General features: G+C 42.9%; 1 protein-coding gene across 1 annotated transcript in view; it reads left to right on the top strand.

Annotated features, from left to right (window-relative positions):
- CRCP (CGRP receptor component) overlaps nt 1–16,457 on the top strand; it is a 38,018-nt gene extending 21,561 nt beyond the window's left edge. Inside the window, exons 5-6 of the mRNA XM_068968358.1 lie at nt 9,085–9,142; nt 14,383–16,457. Coding sequence (XP_068824459.1) covers nt 9,085–9,142; nt 14,383–14,532 — 208 coding nt within the window. The 3' untranslated portion in view covers nt 14,533–16,457. The remainder of the gene's footprint in view (nt 1–9,084; nt 9,143–14,382) is intronic.
- The last annotated feature ends 2,462 nt before the right edge of the window (nt 16,458–18,919 follow it).

The following is an 18,919-nucleotide window of genomic DNA, read 5'->3' as shown; positions in this document are numbered from 1 at the left end:
CTAAACCTGTATACCCATTAAACAGTGACTCCCCATCCTCCCTTCTCGCTCTGCTAACCACCAGTCTGCTTTGTATCTCTGACTTTGGCTACTTTAAGTACTTCATAGGAGAATTACACAGTATTTGTTCTTTTGTGACTGGTTGTTTCATTTATAACGTCTTCAGGGCTCATTAATGTTGTAGTGTGTGTCAGGTTTTCCTTCCTTTTGAAGGCTGCTTACTATTCCGTCTTATGTATGTATGACATTTTGTTTATTCATTTATCCATTAGTGTATGTATATATTTGGGTGGTGTCTGCCTTTTGGCTGAGATGCATAATGGTACTGCTGTGAACACAAGTGTACAAATACCTCTTGGAGATTCAGCATTCAGTTCTTTTGAGTGTATACCCAGAAGCCAAATTGCTAGATCTTAGGATAATTGTTATTTTTCCTTTTTTGAGAAACTACCATACTGTTTTCACTAGTGGCTGCTCCATTTTACATTCCCACAGGCAATGTAAGGGTTCTTATTTCTTCACATCCTCTCCAGCACTGTTGGGTAGGCCAGAAAGTTAGTTCCAGTTTTTCGTAAGATGTTATGGGAGACCCTGAGCCAACTTTTTGGCCGAACCAGTACATATTTTAAAGAACGTTAAGAGGACAAAAATAGTCTTTTATATTTACTTAGAATTTTACTATTTCTTTTCATCATTCATTCCCGTTCATGTTTACTTTTTAGCATTTACTTCAGCCTAAAGAACTTCTACTAGCACTTCTTTTAGAACAGGCCTTCTGGCTGCAATTTTCTTAGTTTTGGTTCAAATGGGAGTGTTATATATATTCTTTCATTTTGGAAGGATAGTTTCATGGGATTGAGTGATCTTTTCTTTCAGCTCTTGAAAGATGTTAGTTTAAAAAAGAAGTCCTGTGACTGCTTTCAATACTTTTCTTTATATTTGGTCTTTGAATGATTTATGATTTTTTTTTAAAGTTTATCTTTGCTGAACTTCTTGGTTATGTAAATTTTTATTTCTTACTCTGGTTTGTGAAGTTTTGGGCCATTATTTCTTTAAACATTTTTTTCTGTCCCAGTCTCTTCCTCCTTTCATTCCAGAACTCCAAAGACGCAACTGTTAGAACTCTGATAATTTTTCTACATATTCCCAAGGCTTTGTTTTTATTGTTGTTGTTTTTTAAAGACTAAGTTTTAAACTGAAGTATGGTTGATGTACAGTGTTGTGTAACTTTTAGGTGTACAGCATATTGATTGAGTTATCCATATATATATATATATATATGTTCTTTTTAGATTCTTTTTCATTATAGGTTATTGCAAGATATTGAATATAGATCCCTGTGCTGTATAAGAGGTCCTTGTTGTTTATTTGTTTTATATATAGTGAATGTGTATCTCTTAATCCCAAATTCCTAATTTACCCCTCCCTTCCTTTGGTAATCATAAGTTTGTCTTCTGTGTCTGAGTCTTTTACTGTTTTGTAAATAAGTTTATTTGGGGCCTTTTTTTTTTTTAAGATTCCACATGTGATATATTTGTCTTTGACTTACTTAGTGTGATAATCTCCAGGTCCATTCATGTTGTTGCAAATGGTATTTCATTCTTTTTTTATGGCTGAGTAATATTCCATATTGTGTGTGTGTGTGTGTGTGTGCGTGTGTGTGCGTGTGTGTGCGTGTGTGTGCGCACGCGCGCACCGTACCTTCTTTAACTGTTCGGCTCTTGATGGTCACGTGGTCCCTTTTGGGACTTTCAGAATGTGTATGTTGGTTCATCACGTGGTGTTCCAGGCTTTATTCACTTCTCTTTAATCCTTTTTTCTGTTCAAGTTCACTGACTGTTTGGCCTGTTCAGATCTGCCTTTGAGTCCCTCTAGTCATTTTCATGTTAGTCACTGTGCTTTGCAGCTCCAGAATTTCTCTTTGTTTCTTTCTGTCTCTTTATTGATATTTCCATTTTGTTTATGCATTGTTTTCTTGACTTTCTCCACATCTTTTAATTCTTGGAGCATCTTTAATGTTTTATTTATTTTTGAGACGGTTGTTTTAAAGCCTTTGTCTAGTAGACTTTCTATCGGGTTTTTTTCAGAGACTGTTAATTTGTTTATGTATTTGCATGGGCTATACTTAACTGTTTCTTTGTTTACCTTGTGAGTTCTTTGTTGAAAACTGGATATTTGATCTAATAAAATCGTAGCTCAGAATCAGATTTTCTTCCTTTTCCTTAGGCTTTCTGACTTTTGTTTATTGTTTACTATTTTTGTACTGTAGTGGGTTGTTTCTGTGCTGAGAATCAGCTTGAGGTATGAACTCAAGGTCTTCTCAGGTCTTTTCTTGAGTGTGCGCCTTTCCCTAGGCATGCACAGTCTCTCTCTGATTTTCCCCACATATGAGCTTTAGGGGAAAAGAAAAAAGGTGGAAGGGGGAATGAACACCGGATTTGTAAACTTTCTTGACCCTTTAGAGCCTGCTGCTGCTGCTAAGTCGCTTCAGTCGTGTCCAACTCTGTGCGACCCCATAGACGACAGCCCACCAGGCTCCCCTGTCCCTGGGATTCTCCAGACAAGAACACTGGAGTGGGTTGCCATTTCCTTCTCCAATGCATAAAAGTGAAAAGTGAAAGTGAAGTCGCTCAGTGGTGTCCAACTCTTAGCGACCCCATGGACTGCAGCCCACCAGGCTCCTCCATCCATGGGATTTTCCAGGCAAGAATACTGGAGTGGGGTGCCATTGCCTTCATTGAAGGTTGTTTCCTGAGACACATGAACATGCCAGGGCTCTAACACCCTTGCAAAAGCTCCAGGCAGTGTTGTTCTGAAAACAACCAGTAGAGGGGGCTGCAGGCTCCTTTCACTGTAGCTGGGTCTGGCTCCTCTGGAAGCAGGCAAACTATCTACAGCCCATTGGAATTCATCTGGCCTCAGTGCCTTATGACTCAGGGGGCTGCTTGCCACATGCTGTCAAGACCTGGATCACTTGTGCTAGCCAGTGCATTTTAAGACAGGAATCACGTGTGTAACAGAAACTGCTGAAATGCTCTTTAATTCTTTTTTCTGAATATCCCCCGCTAGAGTTTTTCTCTTATCCTTTTTTCAGGAAGAGGAGATTCAAGATAATAGCCCCTTAGTGACCTGGTTCTAGTACTACAAACTGGGGCTCCATTAATTTGCTTAAAAACCTCCACTGCTGAAGTTCTTGAGAGTTTGATAGGAACCATGTTTTATTTGACTTTAGGTGTCAAAGTCCAAGAGTAATCTGGAGGCAGCAAAGCTCAGGGTAGATAGATGGGTGCAGGTTTCACTAACATCTGGAATGTGGTTACTCTGCTTAGAGAGCCTGGAATCTCGCCCCTTGTCTCCCCGCTGTGTGAACAGTTGTCTCTCTCTGGAACGTCTCCTGCAAGTCATTGCTAATCTAGCTCTTTGTTTTCAACTCATGTTTGTCTCATGCTAGGTTTGTCTTAGTAGGGATACAAAGATGAATAGCTACAGTGTAAGTGCTATGGCAGTTGGGACATAGCAGAGAGACACTGAAGTGTCAGAATTCGAGTGTATCATTTTGCCTGTGGGAGGTGACACTGGGTTTTCATATAAGGTAATAGCCAGATATAAGTGAGCACATGCTTTCTAAGCAGAGGGAACATGATATGCTGGAGCCTGTAATCAGGAAGTACTTCCTGTGTAATATTTGCAGTTATGAGTGCTTAGGGGACATGAAGGCATTTGAACCTAGAGAGACTGACAAACAGGAGATGTCAGTGGGTTCTGAAGGTTGAACTAAGAAAGTTTAAAAACTGTGCGGACAGTGGGAAGATTAGAAGCAGGATAATGAGATGACCAGATTTTTATCTTTTAAAGGGTACTTTGTTTGTAAGAATGAAGGTAGACTGAAAAAGTGGCAGACACTTGAGGACAGAGGCCTTTGCCCTTTAGCCAAGAATTGAAGTGGCTGTAGAAATGGTGAGGATGGGGGCTGGGGACAGATACCTTGAAAGAAATAGAATCAGTAATTCTTGGTGTCTTAATATGGGCAGTGGGTGAGAGGGAAGAGTTGGGGATGATTCTGGCCTGTGTATTTGGCTCTTCACCAAGATGAGAAGTACGGAGAGAGGAACTGGTTTATTGGGAAAGGTAGTCAGATTGCTTTGGGATAGGTTGAGTTTGAGGTTTGTCTGGGGTGTTTAGGTGGCAGTTGGTTACAGAGGTCTGGAGATCAGCTCACTACATGAAGACATGAATTTCTTTGTTCTAACCTGTAATGGCAGATGAGATTGTGAGGTTTGGATGAAGAACTCAGTAAAGATGAAAGATGGCACCATGGGAATGCCACAGAGGCAAGTGGAATAGGAAACCTTCCACTTGTAAAGAGATGAGGGAATAGAAAGATAGGTGAATCAGGGAAGAATGGTGTGTGGAAGCTGCAAGGGCAGATAGTTTTAAGGAGGGAGTGACCAGCAGTGTTGGCTACCGCAGAGACAGGGAAGGACAGGGCAGAGAAGCCCTCCAGAGTGATCAGTGTGGAGCACTCTGGGCCCCTAAATGAGAACAGTTCTGGTGATCATTTGGGGCAGGAGCTAAAGTGCAGTGAATTAAATGAAGGAGAGAAAGTAGAGACGGTAAAAATGAGCCTCTGAAGTCAAGGGGGGAATGTTTGGAACCCCCATCCCCCAAAATGGAGCCTGCAGTACATGTGGTCCTGTGACTTCAGCTGGGCTCAGCTCCTGGGGTACACAGCAGAGAACTTGCTTGGTTGGTCTGACTGCCTGACCTGCCTGCTGCGAGGTCTGTCCTCTGACCTTTATGCACCAGGGGCTGCACAGTCCCCGCTGTGTCCGCTGTTTTTCCTGGCACCTCGTGGTATCTGTCTGGCCTAGTCTGTGACTGTTGGCCCTTTAGGTTCCATAGTCCCATGGCTTAGTGCCGGTGAGAGGAGGGTATCATTCAGGTGCCAGATTCGATACTGAGGCTACTGCTGGCAACGTTCCTCCTCCACTGCCAGAGAGTCCACCCCGTGCTGCTCAGCTTGCAGTCCTGAAGGGAGCCTGGGTTCTTGTAATTCAGCAGAATGGAAGTTTCTCCATGGGTGGCTCAGAGGGTGGTTCCACCATCTGGTGAGGAACCAAGGCCACCTCTGTGCCAGCAAAGGCATCACATAGCTTCTTATAACTTCTTTAGTCATGTTAACCTGCAGTTGTAGTTTAGACACGTGTTGTTGGGGTATCTTTCTGGGGCCCAAACTTTAAGTCACTTTTCAAACTGAATAAGGAACCGTGTATGTTGTGGTGGCAGCACCTCCCTGAAGGTTGATGTGAAGGAGGTACTTGTTCATAAAATGAATGTGGCTGAAGCAGCCCTCAGGATCTTCCTTTAGTTCCTCTGGAGTAATACTGTACCATACTGGTCTTTGCTTTTAGTCATAACACATGACATTAGGTTTGCAGAGGACTTCGATCTTCTAATTAGAGTCACCAGATTTTTCTGATTAATCTCCTGTAAGTCTTTGATTTATTTTTATTTATGTTGCTTGTTATGAATGAAACATACTGGTTGTCTGCCTTTTCCTTTCCACCCTTTGCTCTAATCCCACCCTTCACCCGAGTCTAATGTTCCCTCCCAGCAGTCTCCATTGACTCTATGGTGCAGGACAGAAAGCAGTCAGACCCATTTCCTTCTCTCCTTGCACTTCTCCCGCCTTGTCATTTCTTAAAACTTATTTATTTCTGGCTTCACGGGGTCTTCGTTGCTGCACACGGGCTGTCTCTAGTTGTGGTGAGTGGGGTTCTGCTCTAGGTGCTTGGGCTTCTCATTTCGCAGAGCACAGGCTTAGTTGCCCTGCGTCACATGGAATCTTTCTAGACCAGGGCTTGAACCTGTGTACCCCTCATTGACTGGGCAGGTTTTTAACCACTGGACTGCCAGGGAAGTTCTTTTTGTCATCTTTTACCTAGTCTTTCACAAGGATCCTCTGAGACCCGCTCTGTGCCCTGAGCACCGACTCCACTACTTCTGCTTTGGATCTCCTTAGACAGATGTGGAGAGTGCCTTTGGACCCTCTTCAGAGACTCTCTCCATATACCTGAACCAAACCCAGATTTGCTTTGGTGCCAGAAAAACTGACCTTTGTCTGGTATCAAAGCATATCAACATAAACCATACTGAAAACAGTTTAAAATATGAGGGCAACACGGAGGGTGCCTTTCAAAAGCCTGGTGACTTTAGAGCGCAATTAATTTAGAGCCAAATTTTTAGAGTTTTCAAATCACAAACTGATTACCATTTATTGTTGGAGTGCCTGGTGCGGCTGCTCATGGCTCCCAAGAATTCCTAAGCTGGGTTAATGGGGTCATATTGTGAATGCCTCCCTCCAAAATGACTTGAGTCCAGTAAAAGCTCATTAGGGCTAAGAATATTTTGGGATCCTTAATCTTTTAATTTTTGTTTTCCAAAATTGGATTTTGCTTCGCCTTGTAACTTCAGTTCCCCTAAGCTTTGCACTCTCTACCTGTTGTGTTTGGCTGCTGTGGAGCTTGTGCTGCATGTCTAGCTGCACCAGAGGTGCACGTCTTGTGGGGCTTTTATCCTAAAAGTATAGGCCAAAGACTGGAAGATTTGGATAAAGTGATGACAATTGCTTTACAAAGAAAAAGGAGCTTCCTCCACCGTTACTCCCCAGTCGTCACAGTCCAGTTGTCGCCTTCACTATTGTTCCGCGATAGTGAACTACCTGCCAGGCCGCCGGTGCCCTCCATTTTGGCAAATCCAGTGACTTCTCTGCCGTCAACCTACTGTCCTCTCTTCAGCGTTTGACACTATTGATGATACCCTCTGTCCTGAACTTTGCCTTTCTCTTTTGCGGCCTGTTCTCCCAGCCCCGTGAGTAGAGGTGCTTGACGGTGTCTGCCGTGGGTCTTCATTTCCTCTGCAGCTGGCCTCTGGACTGATATCCACTCTCCTGGTTTTGCATACTCCTTCATAATAAAGCCGGCTCTGATCTTTTTCTCTAATTCTAAACCAAACTCAAACTAAGACTAGAGAAACTGTTGGGTGAGTTCTTCATCGTGGGTCCAAAAGTACCACAAACTCAAATTCAGATTTCAGTTCATACATTATTTCCAAACAGGCTAAATACCTGACAGTAAACCTTAGCTCTCCCCTGTCTTTCACCCGCCACATCCCCAGCCGTGGCGGTTGTCAGGGCCTGTTGACTGTACCTGAGGGCGACCAGGAGCAGGTCAAGACTCTGGTTGCCATCCCTCCTGTTGCCGCCGCCACCTAAGTACACAGCTTTGTTTTCTGTCATCCGGGAGTGTTATACAGTGTCTCTGCCTCCATTTTCCCAGGCTCTCCAGGCCCAGCAAGTCCCCTCCTTTCCTCGGTTGCTCTCCAGTGTCTCTAGAGTAACCCCTTGGTAGTGCAGGCCCTTTGTGGTCTTGTCCCAGCTGACTCTTTCAACCTCGAGCCCCACAGCCTCTCTTGCAGCCATTTCCTAAAACTCCATGAATGTTCGTTCTGGATGTTTAGATGTGCTATTCCTGCCCTTACTGCCCATTCCTCTTATCCTTTTCGCCTAGAAAATCCTTAAGGGCCCAGTGCAAGAGTCTTCTCCTCTCTGAAAAAGAAGGAAAGAGCATTGTCATGTCCGACTCTTGCAATCCCAGGGACTGTAGCCCACCAGGATCCTCTGTCCATGGGATTCTCTGGACAAGAATACTAGAGTGGGCTGCCATGCCCTCCTTCAAGGCTAGAGTACATGTTTGGGGGCTTAATGAGGGGTAGAACTTGACTGCACTGCCTTAATCCTGACTGTCGTTTATGGGGACATGACTGTGTGAGCCATCTTTATGAACACTGAATACTTTTAGAAGCAGATAGTTCAGACATAAGCTTGGATAGCGGAGTCTCAGCTCTGCCATTCACTAGCTGTGTAGCCATGGACAAATTATTTCTTTACCGTCTCAGCGTCAAGTCTGAGGGTTAAATGTGCTTGCCATATGGAAAGTAAGCAACAAGTGGTTGCCACTCTCGCTCTAAATGGTAAAATTTTTGTCCCGTGTAACCTTCTCATGAGACAGGTAAGTACTGTAGTCATTCCTGTTTGACAGATGATGAAACCAAGGCTTAGGGAGAACTGGGTAACTACTGCTTCCCCAGATGCCTGGCTCTGGGAATTGTGGCTTATTCATCACTTTATTCCAGAATATGTTTATTGAATTGAATTCAGAAGAGGAAGCTGTAGAGCTCCAGAGTCAGAGAGAGGAATATAGAAATTGTCACCTGCACAGGGGTGGCAAACATTGAAGCCACTTTTTTTCAAGTCCTGCCTTTTCTAAAAAAATTATTTTTAGTTAACAGATAATTACAATGTTGTGTTGGTTTCTGCAGTACATCAGCGTGGATCAGCCATAGGTATACACGTCTCCCTCCCTCTTGAGCCTACATCCCACAAGTTCTGTCATCTTTGAGAGTACATGCATTTCAACCACCCCTGCAGCGATGAGCTATATTTTGTCTTGTGGTAGATAACTGGTGTCTTCATTGTGAATCTTTTGTTAAAATTTGCTTTTATTAGTCTTCTTTTCCCAACTGGATTATAAGCTCTTTGAGGGCAGAAAACTTTGTCTTATGCTACCACATATTAACCTCCGTGGAGTCTTTGGTTTTGTTTACTAAGATAACAGGTCAAGTCTGAGTAACATTTAGTCTTAACCTCAAAAAGGATTTTTCAACCATTTGTAAGTGATGAACAACCAAGATGATTTTGTAAATCATTACTTTCTGTAATTTGAATTAAGATTTCCCAGATATAATTTATTAAAACTGCAGCTGTCCTGTCTGTTACATTTCTTATAACCCAAGCCTCTGGACCCTTTAGGATTCTAATCCATGTTTGTGCCCTTGAGTAAGGGTCACTGATCGAGGGCTCTTCTATTCTCATTCTTTCATTTTACAGTTGAAGAAACTGAGGGCCATGTTCCAAGTGGTTCTTCCATGTGTTATCTGACAAAGTGTTCTCTAAACTGCTTGGTGAAGACTCAAAATCCTTAGGAGTATAAGAGTTTTGAAGGCTCTGTACTTTTCTTTTGACAGAGCTGAAAAGCTTCAGCTGCTGAATCACAGGCCTGTGACTGCTGTTGAGATCCAGCTGGTGAGTGAAGGAGGGTTGAACTTGGACGGGTTAGTTTCTGGGTCTGAGATGTAAAATGGGTTCTAAAGGCTGACCTCAGACAAGCCAGAAACTGTCATTACTTGAAAAGACTGCTAGAGCATCCATTTTATAAGTGAAAGGAAACCTCAACAATTTGATCCTAGTTACTGTGGACTTAGGGAAAAGGAAAGACTGGAGAAGTGTCATTCCTTCTGTAGGACTTGGGGATTGACTTGGCAGCTCTTTGTCTCCTCCATGTCCAGCGCCGTTCTGGCCATTGCTTCTCTGTAGGGTTAGATTCGGCATGGCTCTGGTGGAGTTTATCCTCCCCCCTCGCCACCCCCGCCCCACACACACTTTTGACCTCCTCTTCCTGTATTTCTTCTCTCGATGAATGGAGCGTGTGTGCACTTGACCGCAGGCTCACGCTCTCACCCTCCTGGCCCAGTGTCCCAAGCTAGACTCGTGGAAGTCATTCGTTTCCCTTTAGCTCCTGGTCAGTCAGCGCTGGCTTCTCTCCCTTCTCCTGCCTCTTGCTCTTTCTTCTCCCCTTGCTGCACCGCAGTAATTCCTGTCGTTATTTCTCTGCTCAGCTCTTTCAGTCGTCCTCTCACTGTTTTCCTACCTCCAGTCCAGCCCCTGCCTGCCCGTCTTCCATACCACAATCATAGTTTGCTTTCTAAAACCACACATTTGATCATCTAGTTTCCCTTTGCATGTAACCATTCAGTGGAAACTCAATACTTAGTCTAAATTGCAAGCACAGCACTAAGTTTTAGGATTGGGGAAGCCAGAGTAGGGCTTCCCAGGTGGCTCAGTGGTCAAGCTGCCTGCCAGTGCAGGAGACGCAAGAGATGTGGGTTTGATCCCTGGGTCAGGAAGATACCCTGAAGGAGGAAATGGAAACCCACTCCATTATTCTTGCCTGAAAAATCCCATGGAAAGAGGAGCCTGGCGGGCTACAGTCCATGGGGTCTCAAAGAATGAGACGCCACTGAGTGACTGAGCGTGCGTGTGCACACACACACACGCACACAAGCCAGAGCAGACGGCAGAGGTGCTGTGAGGAGACTGTGAGGTGGCCCAGGATTGCAGGCTGAGCCGTTGCGGTCCTTCTGTGTGGTGCGCTTTCCTTCCGTGTCCCGGGCGGAGACCACTGTTAAGCTCTTAAATATTAGGCAGGCCATTCAATTGCGAGTAAAAAACTTTGGCTGGAGAATTAATAAAATGAAAATAAAGCAGTTTTAAAAGTCACTTTTAGAAGTATTTAGCTCTTTGTCAAATTTCCTTTAGAAAAACGTGGAAGAAAATACCTCTGATATTTAAGAGTTGCTTAAAAAGAACAAAACCAAACCATTTTTGAGTCCTGGGATATTTACTTTTTGAGTAAAAGTTTTATTGTCCTCTCAGCATTTTGTTTCTACCCTTTAAAATGCACCCAAAATTAAATTAGAAGAATTCCTTCCATAAAGGGTGCCTTTTAGGGGGAACTGCTCTTCAGGCTAAATAGAGATACTTTTTTTTTTCCTAATACCCTCAATTCTTCTGATGCTCTCGACTATATGGGAAATTCAGCTTAGAAAAGAGAAAAAAACAGAACAGCAAGAAAATAATCCCCATCCCTCTGGGTTAAAGATCACATGTCATGTCTCCTCCAACTTTAATCAGCAACATATGTTATTCATGGCTTAATGACAGATGGAGAGAAGAGATGAGGAGGATTAGCGTGACCTCATCCTGGAGCCTGCAGAAGGCTCTCAGTACTTGGTAGGATTAGCTGCTATTAAGATGGCCTGCTATATGCCAGACTCAGTGCCAGAGACTGTGTGTATCACCTTTAATGCCCTCACCGTAGTCTCGGCTAGTGAGTGCCCGAGTGGTCTGTCTGATTCAGAAGCCCTGTGCTGCTGCATGGTGAGGAGAAAGGTCTCTGACATCTCCTCAGACTGTGTTTATCCTCTTCTTTCCGCAGGTAGATAGACCTTGTTAAAAGCTGTCTATGTTGTTTCCCAGCATTTTGGGGACAGATTTTTCCCAGCCAGGGATCTGGCCATAAAGGGTCGCAAGTCATTTGCCAAGGTGTGTAGCAGTGTCTCTTCTCACCAGAAAGGGATAAGAAATGAGGTTTTCCCTAGATAGGAAGGTGCAGAGAACTTGAGAATTTCCCCATGTTAGCTTTACAGCCATGTGTTTTCCCTAGGTCCAGAAGTAATCCCAACATCCAGCATCCATTAGGATTCAGTGTTGGAGGCCAAAAAACTTCTCTTTTTCGATTATCCTGGTTAATCCTTCAGCCATGGTTTGTTGTGATCCTCAGCTCCACAGCTGACTGCCTGCTGTGTGAGGAGATGGGGAGGCCACCAGCTCTGAGACTTCTGCCATGCCCTTTTGTGTCTTCATTTGGGACCGTTGGGTACCTCTGGCCTGACGACAGAACTGGGAACTCCCGGACCTCACAGGCCACGGTCCTAATCGGCGCTACCATCAGTGCCTGTTGTAATTTAGTGATTATAAAAAGGCTTGAATCATATAGTTTCCTGCTTTATAAAACACTGAAATGTATGTCCTTTTTTGGTCCTTATTATAGGCATTACTTTAATTTTACTGTAGAGAAAATTGAAATTTATAGAGGTAAAGTGAAGTGTTCTGGGTCAAATAGCTAGAAGTGCCTGTTGTTGTTAGATTTTTAGTTGTTTTGAGCAGAGTAGGAGGTTAGGCTTGGCAACTTAGACTAAGTGAGAAACATTTTTGGAGTAGAGCAGCCCAGTCTGACAGCCCCTGGTAACTAATATAATCTTCACGTATGATAAAAAATTTATTGTTTATGTTGACTCCCCTCAAATACTTTTTTTTTTTACGTTTCATTTGCCCTTATATTCTGAACAACTTGAACCCTTTGATATTTTGGAATGTTGAGACACCGCTTTGCGTTTCTTTATTTGAGCTCTGTTACTTCTGTGTTGGAGAGAAAAGTTGAAGAGTAGTGTTATTATTTTTTAGCGATCCAAGAGGGGTTAGTAAGTTTTTTGTTTCTGCAAGTTTCTTTTTTGTGTATATTTCATCTTGCTTAATACAGCTCATATTTTCTTCTGTGACTGGGAAAGAAAATTTCCTGACTATAATTGTTCCTGAGGGTTGTTTGCTAATAAAAGCATCTGCTGTTGGCACATTTGGCCAAAAGTTAGTAAAGCTTGTCAGCCCTATTGCCAAGAACACACCTAACTGAAACCAGATCTGTCAGACCCAGAGACTGGATGCAGGAACGTGGCCTGTGGAAATCCTCCCTGTTTGGTTTTCTAAAAAGACTCCTCAGAGCTCATATAACCGAACTGTTTCAAGTCAGTGGACTCTGGTGTACCGTCCAGTGTCTCCAAGAGAGGAGTTGATAGAAACCTCCTCCTGGAGGCCACGGAGTTCTAGGAGGAGCTGGGATTCCAAGTCTCAAGAGACCTTGCCCTGCTTGCTGTGAGATCAGATCAGTTTTCCTTGTGGTGCTGAGCCTCCTTGTACTCATCTGTTGATTGTCCTTGCTTTACGTACAGCGGCCTTGAGAAGCTCTGGTGCAGTGATTGTGAGAAGGAGCGCTGATAATGATAGGAGGTTGTCACTGGTCTCACAACAGTCTCTTTCACATTCTTCACCTGCAGCAGGAAACGGTTCATCAGCAACTGTGTGTGCCAGTTATTCATAAGCTGGGAGACATTGTTCTCCCAAATGGAGGTCATTTTTCCCTCAAGATTAAATTATCAAATCAGGTGTATCTCTCCTTTCTCCCCCTTCATTCTTTGGAGGCAGTACATGTTAGAATATTTCCTTTTACAGACTGTAATTTTACATGGCTGATTTTTAAAGTGGGCTTTTGAGGATTTTTTCTTTTTCAGTAGAAAAGTTACATGGAGCCTTTGAATCTTTATAAAGCGTGGTTGTTTTACTTTGCATCATAATGGGAAGTAGCTCCATTGGGTCACTGTGGATCTTTTTTTTTCCTCACTCTGAATCTTTATTCTAGAACACCCAGTGTTACTCTCTACTTGTGGAAACATTTTTGGACTGAGGTGAATGAAGAGGCTAGTGGTTCGCCAGAACTTTGATCTTGGGCATGTCACCTGGCTTCTTTAACTTCTGCACTGTTGTTTGTGCAGCTAGGCAGTCAGACTGAAGTCCCTTTGAGGATTGTAAGCCTAGCTTGTCATCATGCTGTACTTAAATCTGCCAGGATTTCTTTCTGGAACTCCTTTTGGTCTTAGTTGCCAGATTTCAGAAACTGTTACTGGGAAATGCCATAGGACAGGACCCTGGACACCTTTAGTTGAGAAAGCTGTTTTGACAGATGATAATGCCTGCAAGTGAGCGTGGTTAAATAACTGGACTGCTTGCATGATGCTTTTACAGGATGGTTGATGACATTGTGTTTGTGTTTATTAACACTGAGGATTAGCGGTTAGGCTTGAAAGTGTGGATCTCATCTGTGTGTTCAGATGTCCAGGACCATTTCCGAAACGGGGCTCTAAGTGGATCTTGGATGGGGCGGTGGGAGGCTGTTTCCCAGCCGTCACTCCTCAGGCTCCTGTGCTGCATCCCCAGGAGATGACAGTGGCCCATGGCATGTGTTAGATTGTAGGAGTCAGGGATGGACAGGTCTGGCTTGGGACTCTAGATCTGCCCTTTGCTGAGCTTGTGGTTTAAAAGAGAAAATGGGTGTGAAGTGCAAGACGCAGTGCCAGGCCCAGGAGCTGTTGTCGGTAGGGATCGTAGTAAGGATTAGAAAAAATAAACAAACCATTTGACACATAGTGGGCAGTCATCAACTGAGCTGCTGATACAGTACATAAGGTAACGGATGTGCTGGTTGTGATACACTAAAGCGTATATAAAACGCCATTTTACTCAGGTGAGTTTTCTTTGTATATGCAGTGTATTTTTGTGTGTATGTGGATCGGTAGAGAACTGATAGGGTTTGCTTTTTCTTTAAGAAAAAATGCTAACCTGCAGCTTGCTGTTTTCACTGACTCGTGTGGAGCAGCCACATCGGCTTACCCTGGAATTTGAGCAGGCTTCTCCCTCCTGGGGAGTTGCGGCGGAAAGGGCCTGGAGACCCAGGGCAGCTCAGGAGCCAGACCCTGAGCTCTGTGCTGAGGGGCTGGGCCGAGACCAGGAACAACATGGGGAGGGGAAGATGGGGGTGGGCCCAGTCTGTGAGGCTCCTTGTAAGTCCTGGAGGGTTTTCTTTCCTTCTGCAGATGGTGGAGGAGAGTGAGGAACGGCTGACAGAGGAGCAGATCGAGGCTCTGCTGCACACTGTCACAAGCATCCTCCCCACGGGGCCAGAGGCTGAGCAGCAGCAGAGTGCCAGCGACGACGTGGCGATGGACGAGGAGGACCCTGCGTAGAAGAGCACAGCTGGCCCGAGTGTCTCCTCAAGTTGAAGGCCCAGCAGCCGTTTCCCACACAGTCAGAGGATTGTTTATTTGATTTTACCTTCTATCCCAACAGGCCTGATTTCCCGGCTAGTTGGGTAAACCACAGAAATAATCTTAAAAGAAATCCTTGTGCCTCTGTGAGAACAAACATGGTGGACTGGCTGAGCTTGTCAGGGCAGAGAGCTGAAGAGAGGAGGAGAGAGTCAAAAAGGACAGTGACTGGGGAGCTCTTAGTGGTGAAAATATTTCTTCTGTGGCCTTTGCCATGGTTGTGGGAAGGTCTCTGTACACAGCTGGTAAAATACTTGCCTTGGCTTTGATGGGCTGTATCCTAATTAATTTCATCTGCTTCCCTTGGAGCTTCCCAAGCAGGGATGCAGACCACTGCTGGAATGAGAGCCGACTTAGGAGAATCCTGTTAGATGGCTGAAAACTCGTGAAGCAGCAAATAGTTGCTCTAAGTTAAAATGAGCCACTGAGCTTGGCTCACCGTAGAGGAATCTTTTCCTTGAGAACAATAGACATAAGAAAAGATTGGCCTAGGAACTTGGCGGTCCAGTGGCTTAAGACTCCACATTCCCAATGTATGGGACCCAGGTTCCATCCCTGGTCAGGGAACTAGATCCCACATGCTGCAACTCAGAAGGAAAAAAAAAGATTCCTGCATGCTACAATGAAGATCAAATATTACCGTGTCCAAATAAATATTTTAAAAATAACTGAATAAAAGAACGGGCTGGACCACTCTTCATCAGGTCTGGAGGCCCCTTTCCTCTGCTGGCATGGGCTTTGTTCAGCGGTTTCCCTAGTTAGTCTTCAGTGGTAGGACACCAGCTCACTGCAGTTGAAAAGAGGCACTCCAGTGTTCTTGCCTGGAGAATCCCAGGGACGGAGGAGCTTGGTGGGCTGCTGTCTGTGGGGTCGCACAGAGTCGGACACGACTGAAGCGACTTAGCAGCAGCTGACTGAATGACTGCGTGTCACCTGCCTTTCTGAACACCTTCAGTTTTCTGCCTTGCGACAGGCGCAGCCTGTTGCAGCCAGGTGAGCCTTATTTGTACAGGGGGCAAATGGTTTGCATCTTTGAGAAAGGGCAGTTCTCTGGCGGTCCAGTGGTTAAGCTTCAGTGCTTTCATTGCAGGGGGTGTCGGTTTCGTCCGTAGTAAGATCCCACGTGCTGCAAGCTGGGGCACCACCCCCTCCCCCAAACAAAAGAAACCCTAAATAAAGACAGCGCAATTACATAGCTCTTTTTGTGGATGGAGTGTGAAGAACTAGAGGCTGATTAATAAGAGTTTGAATTTGTTAACTGTTGCGTTAGTTTTTTTAATTGAAAATATTAGAATAATTACCATGCAAGGAATTTGTTAATATTTCGACTTTGGAGAATTTAGTAGCCCCAGACACATGGTTGCCTTAGATCCTAGGAGTATTGTTAAAAATTAATACCCTGTATTCAGTCTGCTCTCTATTTGGAGAAGAAAATGCCCATAGACATTTTTCAAATTGGTGCTCATTTTGTTGTAAGATCACATATTTTCAGTGCTTCTGTTAATTGGATTACTTCCCACCTCTTACAAGTCCCAGGTTATTTCAGCCCCCCACAGTAGGCAGTTATGTTTACCTTAACCTTATCATTTAAGGATCAGTTGAGATCTGCTTACAGGCAACATTGAAATTAACAGGACATTTATTTTTAAATCTCTCTTGAGTATCAGGAATTTTACCAGGAGCTGTTGATTTGTCACGGCATACAGGTGCTTATGTCCTTGTTTCATTTTGACCTTGAGTGCATTTGATACTTTTTCTTCATGGATTTAGGGTTTAATTAGTTAATAAATGGTTTCCAGATGACTACCAACTTAAACACTATTTTAAAAAATCTTAGAAGAGTTTATTTTACCATGGGTAGTAAAAAATAAAATGAAATGACTTAAAAACTAATGCATACATACTAATTTTTTTTCTTGCGTCTATTTAGATGTAAGTTTTGTGTTAGATTTTAAGAAAATTTTAAGTTTCTTTATTTGGGACCTGAATTTAGCCTCTGATTAAGTCAAACAGGATCTAGAAGAGTGATCCTTCATAAGAAATATGGACTGTGTAATATTCCTATTGCATTAATAACAACATTTTAGAAATAAAAATTTACAGAAGAAACTTAACCAGGGTCATCTGGGAAGGAGAGCTGGGAGTCTGTGAGACTTTGCTTTTCACTTTATATCCTTCTGTGTGGCTTCAGTTTTTGACTGGGTGGCTGTTTTATTCTTTAAAAAGAAAAAAAAAAAATTGTGCTTATTTGCATGTTGTCCTTGGCCTCTGAAAGTTATTGAAGGTATAGTCCATAATTAAATTATGTCCCAAAACATAGAGACTGACACCCAGTCCAGTCACTCGGGGAGACACAGCACTGAGGGAAGTTGATCTTTTAAGAAAGTGCTACTGAGCCCTTGAAAGATGAAGTCGACTCACAGAGTGTTTAGCGAGATATTGGCTTGGCCAAAAAATTCATTCGGGTCCTTCCACAAGACGTTATGGAATGAACTCTTTGGCCAACCCAGTAATTGCCTTGCCTCTTTTTGCTTAAAAGGTACACACTACCACCTCAGAGAACTTGCCATTTATTGAAGGCTCGTTTATAAAATAATGGATATTGTTTTCCTAATCAGTCATTCTGTGAGCACACCAGCTCTCAAGAGCTTATACCCTAGTGAGAGATGAGAGACTTAATCCTCCAGTATATTCTTTGCTAAATCATCACTGTTTTTAAATTTAAAAAGCAAGAAGAATAAAAATCTAAGCATTTAACCGTAGCTTTCTAGGTCATTCACAATCTGGTTCCCAATAAAATTTCCAATTTTTGTAGTCTTGTGTACAACCCTCCATTCCAGCTAAGTGGATCCACCCATTCATTAACTCAGCACATTTTTGAGTGACTGTGACGCAGGGCTTCAGGCTGGGCAGTGGGATTATGATGTGACTCTGTCATCCTGAGTCCCTGCCTTCAGAAAGCTTTATGTTCTAGGGGAGGAGATGGTAAATGACCAGTTTCACAATTCATTATTTTGTTATAGCAGTGGCTCAAATTAGAAACGAGAATGAGCTAAGAGAGCAGGTAACAGAGAACCTGACCTAGTCTGGTAGGATCAGGGAAGGTTCTCTGAGAAAGTAATGTTTAGACTTGAAGGATGAGTAAGTTAGTGAAAAAAAGAACAATCCTTGAAAATATTCTTTGTTTCCCCATCTCTATGCTTTTATTTACACTATGCCATCTGCTAATACTATACCCCTTCTTCCAGTACCCAAATTCTAACTCAAGATTTGGGCTCATATCTGCCATTTTCCAAAAGGCCCGCCCTGAGCTGTTGCATGTTGATAATAGTATGTGCTTTTTTATATAGGAAAGTCAGTTTTGCTGGATACAAAGCCTTTTGAGTAGCATTTTATTTCCTTTGGATTTAAGATACTCAGTTATTCTATTATTTTCTTCTGGCATCAAGCATTAGTGTTAAAAAGCCTGACAATATCCTCCTTTTGTTTCTCATATAAGCCACTTGCCTTTTTTCCATCCCCCTCGATGCATAAAGGATTTTTCTCTCCTGAAAGTCTGGTGAATTTACTAGAATGCGTCTTGGTATTGGTTGGTTAAGTGTTCTTAGATACATGGATACATGGTGCGTATATAGTGTTAGATATTTTTTCCTCAATTTGAGCACATTCCTGGAAGTTTTTACAGATTTTCTTGATTTTATATCCAGATATGTATACCTTGATTTTTTAATGTGTATTTTCTTGATTTTTTAATATTTTGTTCACTTGCTTCAGTTCTCTGCTTCAGAAACTTCTATATTCTGCATCAATTCTGTGCTAATCTGCCATATTGTCATTTTCATTCAAATCATTTTACTGTCTTCTGTGATTTCTTGAAAAATTTTCCTCCTGTTTTCCTAAAGATATTTTAAAATTGCATTTATTTGATCTTGTGTTTCTTCTAATTTAGTCTTAATCTTTTCCCCTTTTACTTCTAAGTGTTTCTTTGAGTAAAGGCAAACTCTTATGAGTTTTTCTAATTTCATTTACCATGGTTCTTTTCATATCATATATAATTTTTTTATTAATATTTAGCTGATTGTTGATTGTAATTAGAGCTATTTTGTATGCATGTATTTCTGGTGTGGTCTCATAGAAGTGTTATACTTTTGCCTTTTTTTAAATAATAACTTTGAATGAGATTTGACCTTAGTAATTTTCTCCCGTTTATTTTTATATGAAATTAGTTTCCTGGAACTTTTAGAAGGAGTTGTGTGGTTCAGGATGGTTTTCCTAACCTCGCAGGGCTCCCTCTTTTGTTGTGTTC

Source organism: Capricornis sumatraensis, chromosome 3, assembly GCF_032405125.1.
Source record: "Capricornis sumatraensis isolate serow.1 chromosome 3, serow.2, whole genome shotgun sequence".
NCBI lineage: Eukaryota > Metazoa > Chordata > Mammalia > Artiodactyla > Bovidae > Capricornis > Capricornis sumatraensis.
Note: the sequence above shows the minus strand (reverse complement) of the source record. Positions and strands in the feature narration are given on the sequence as shown.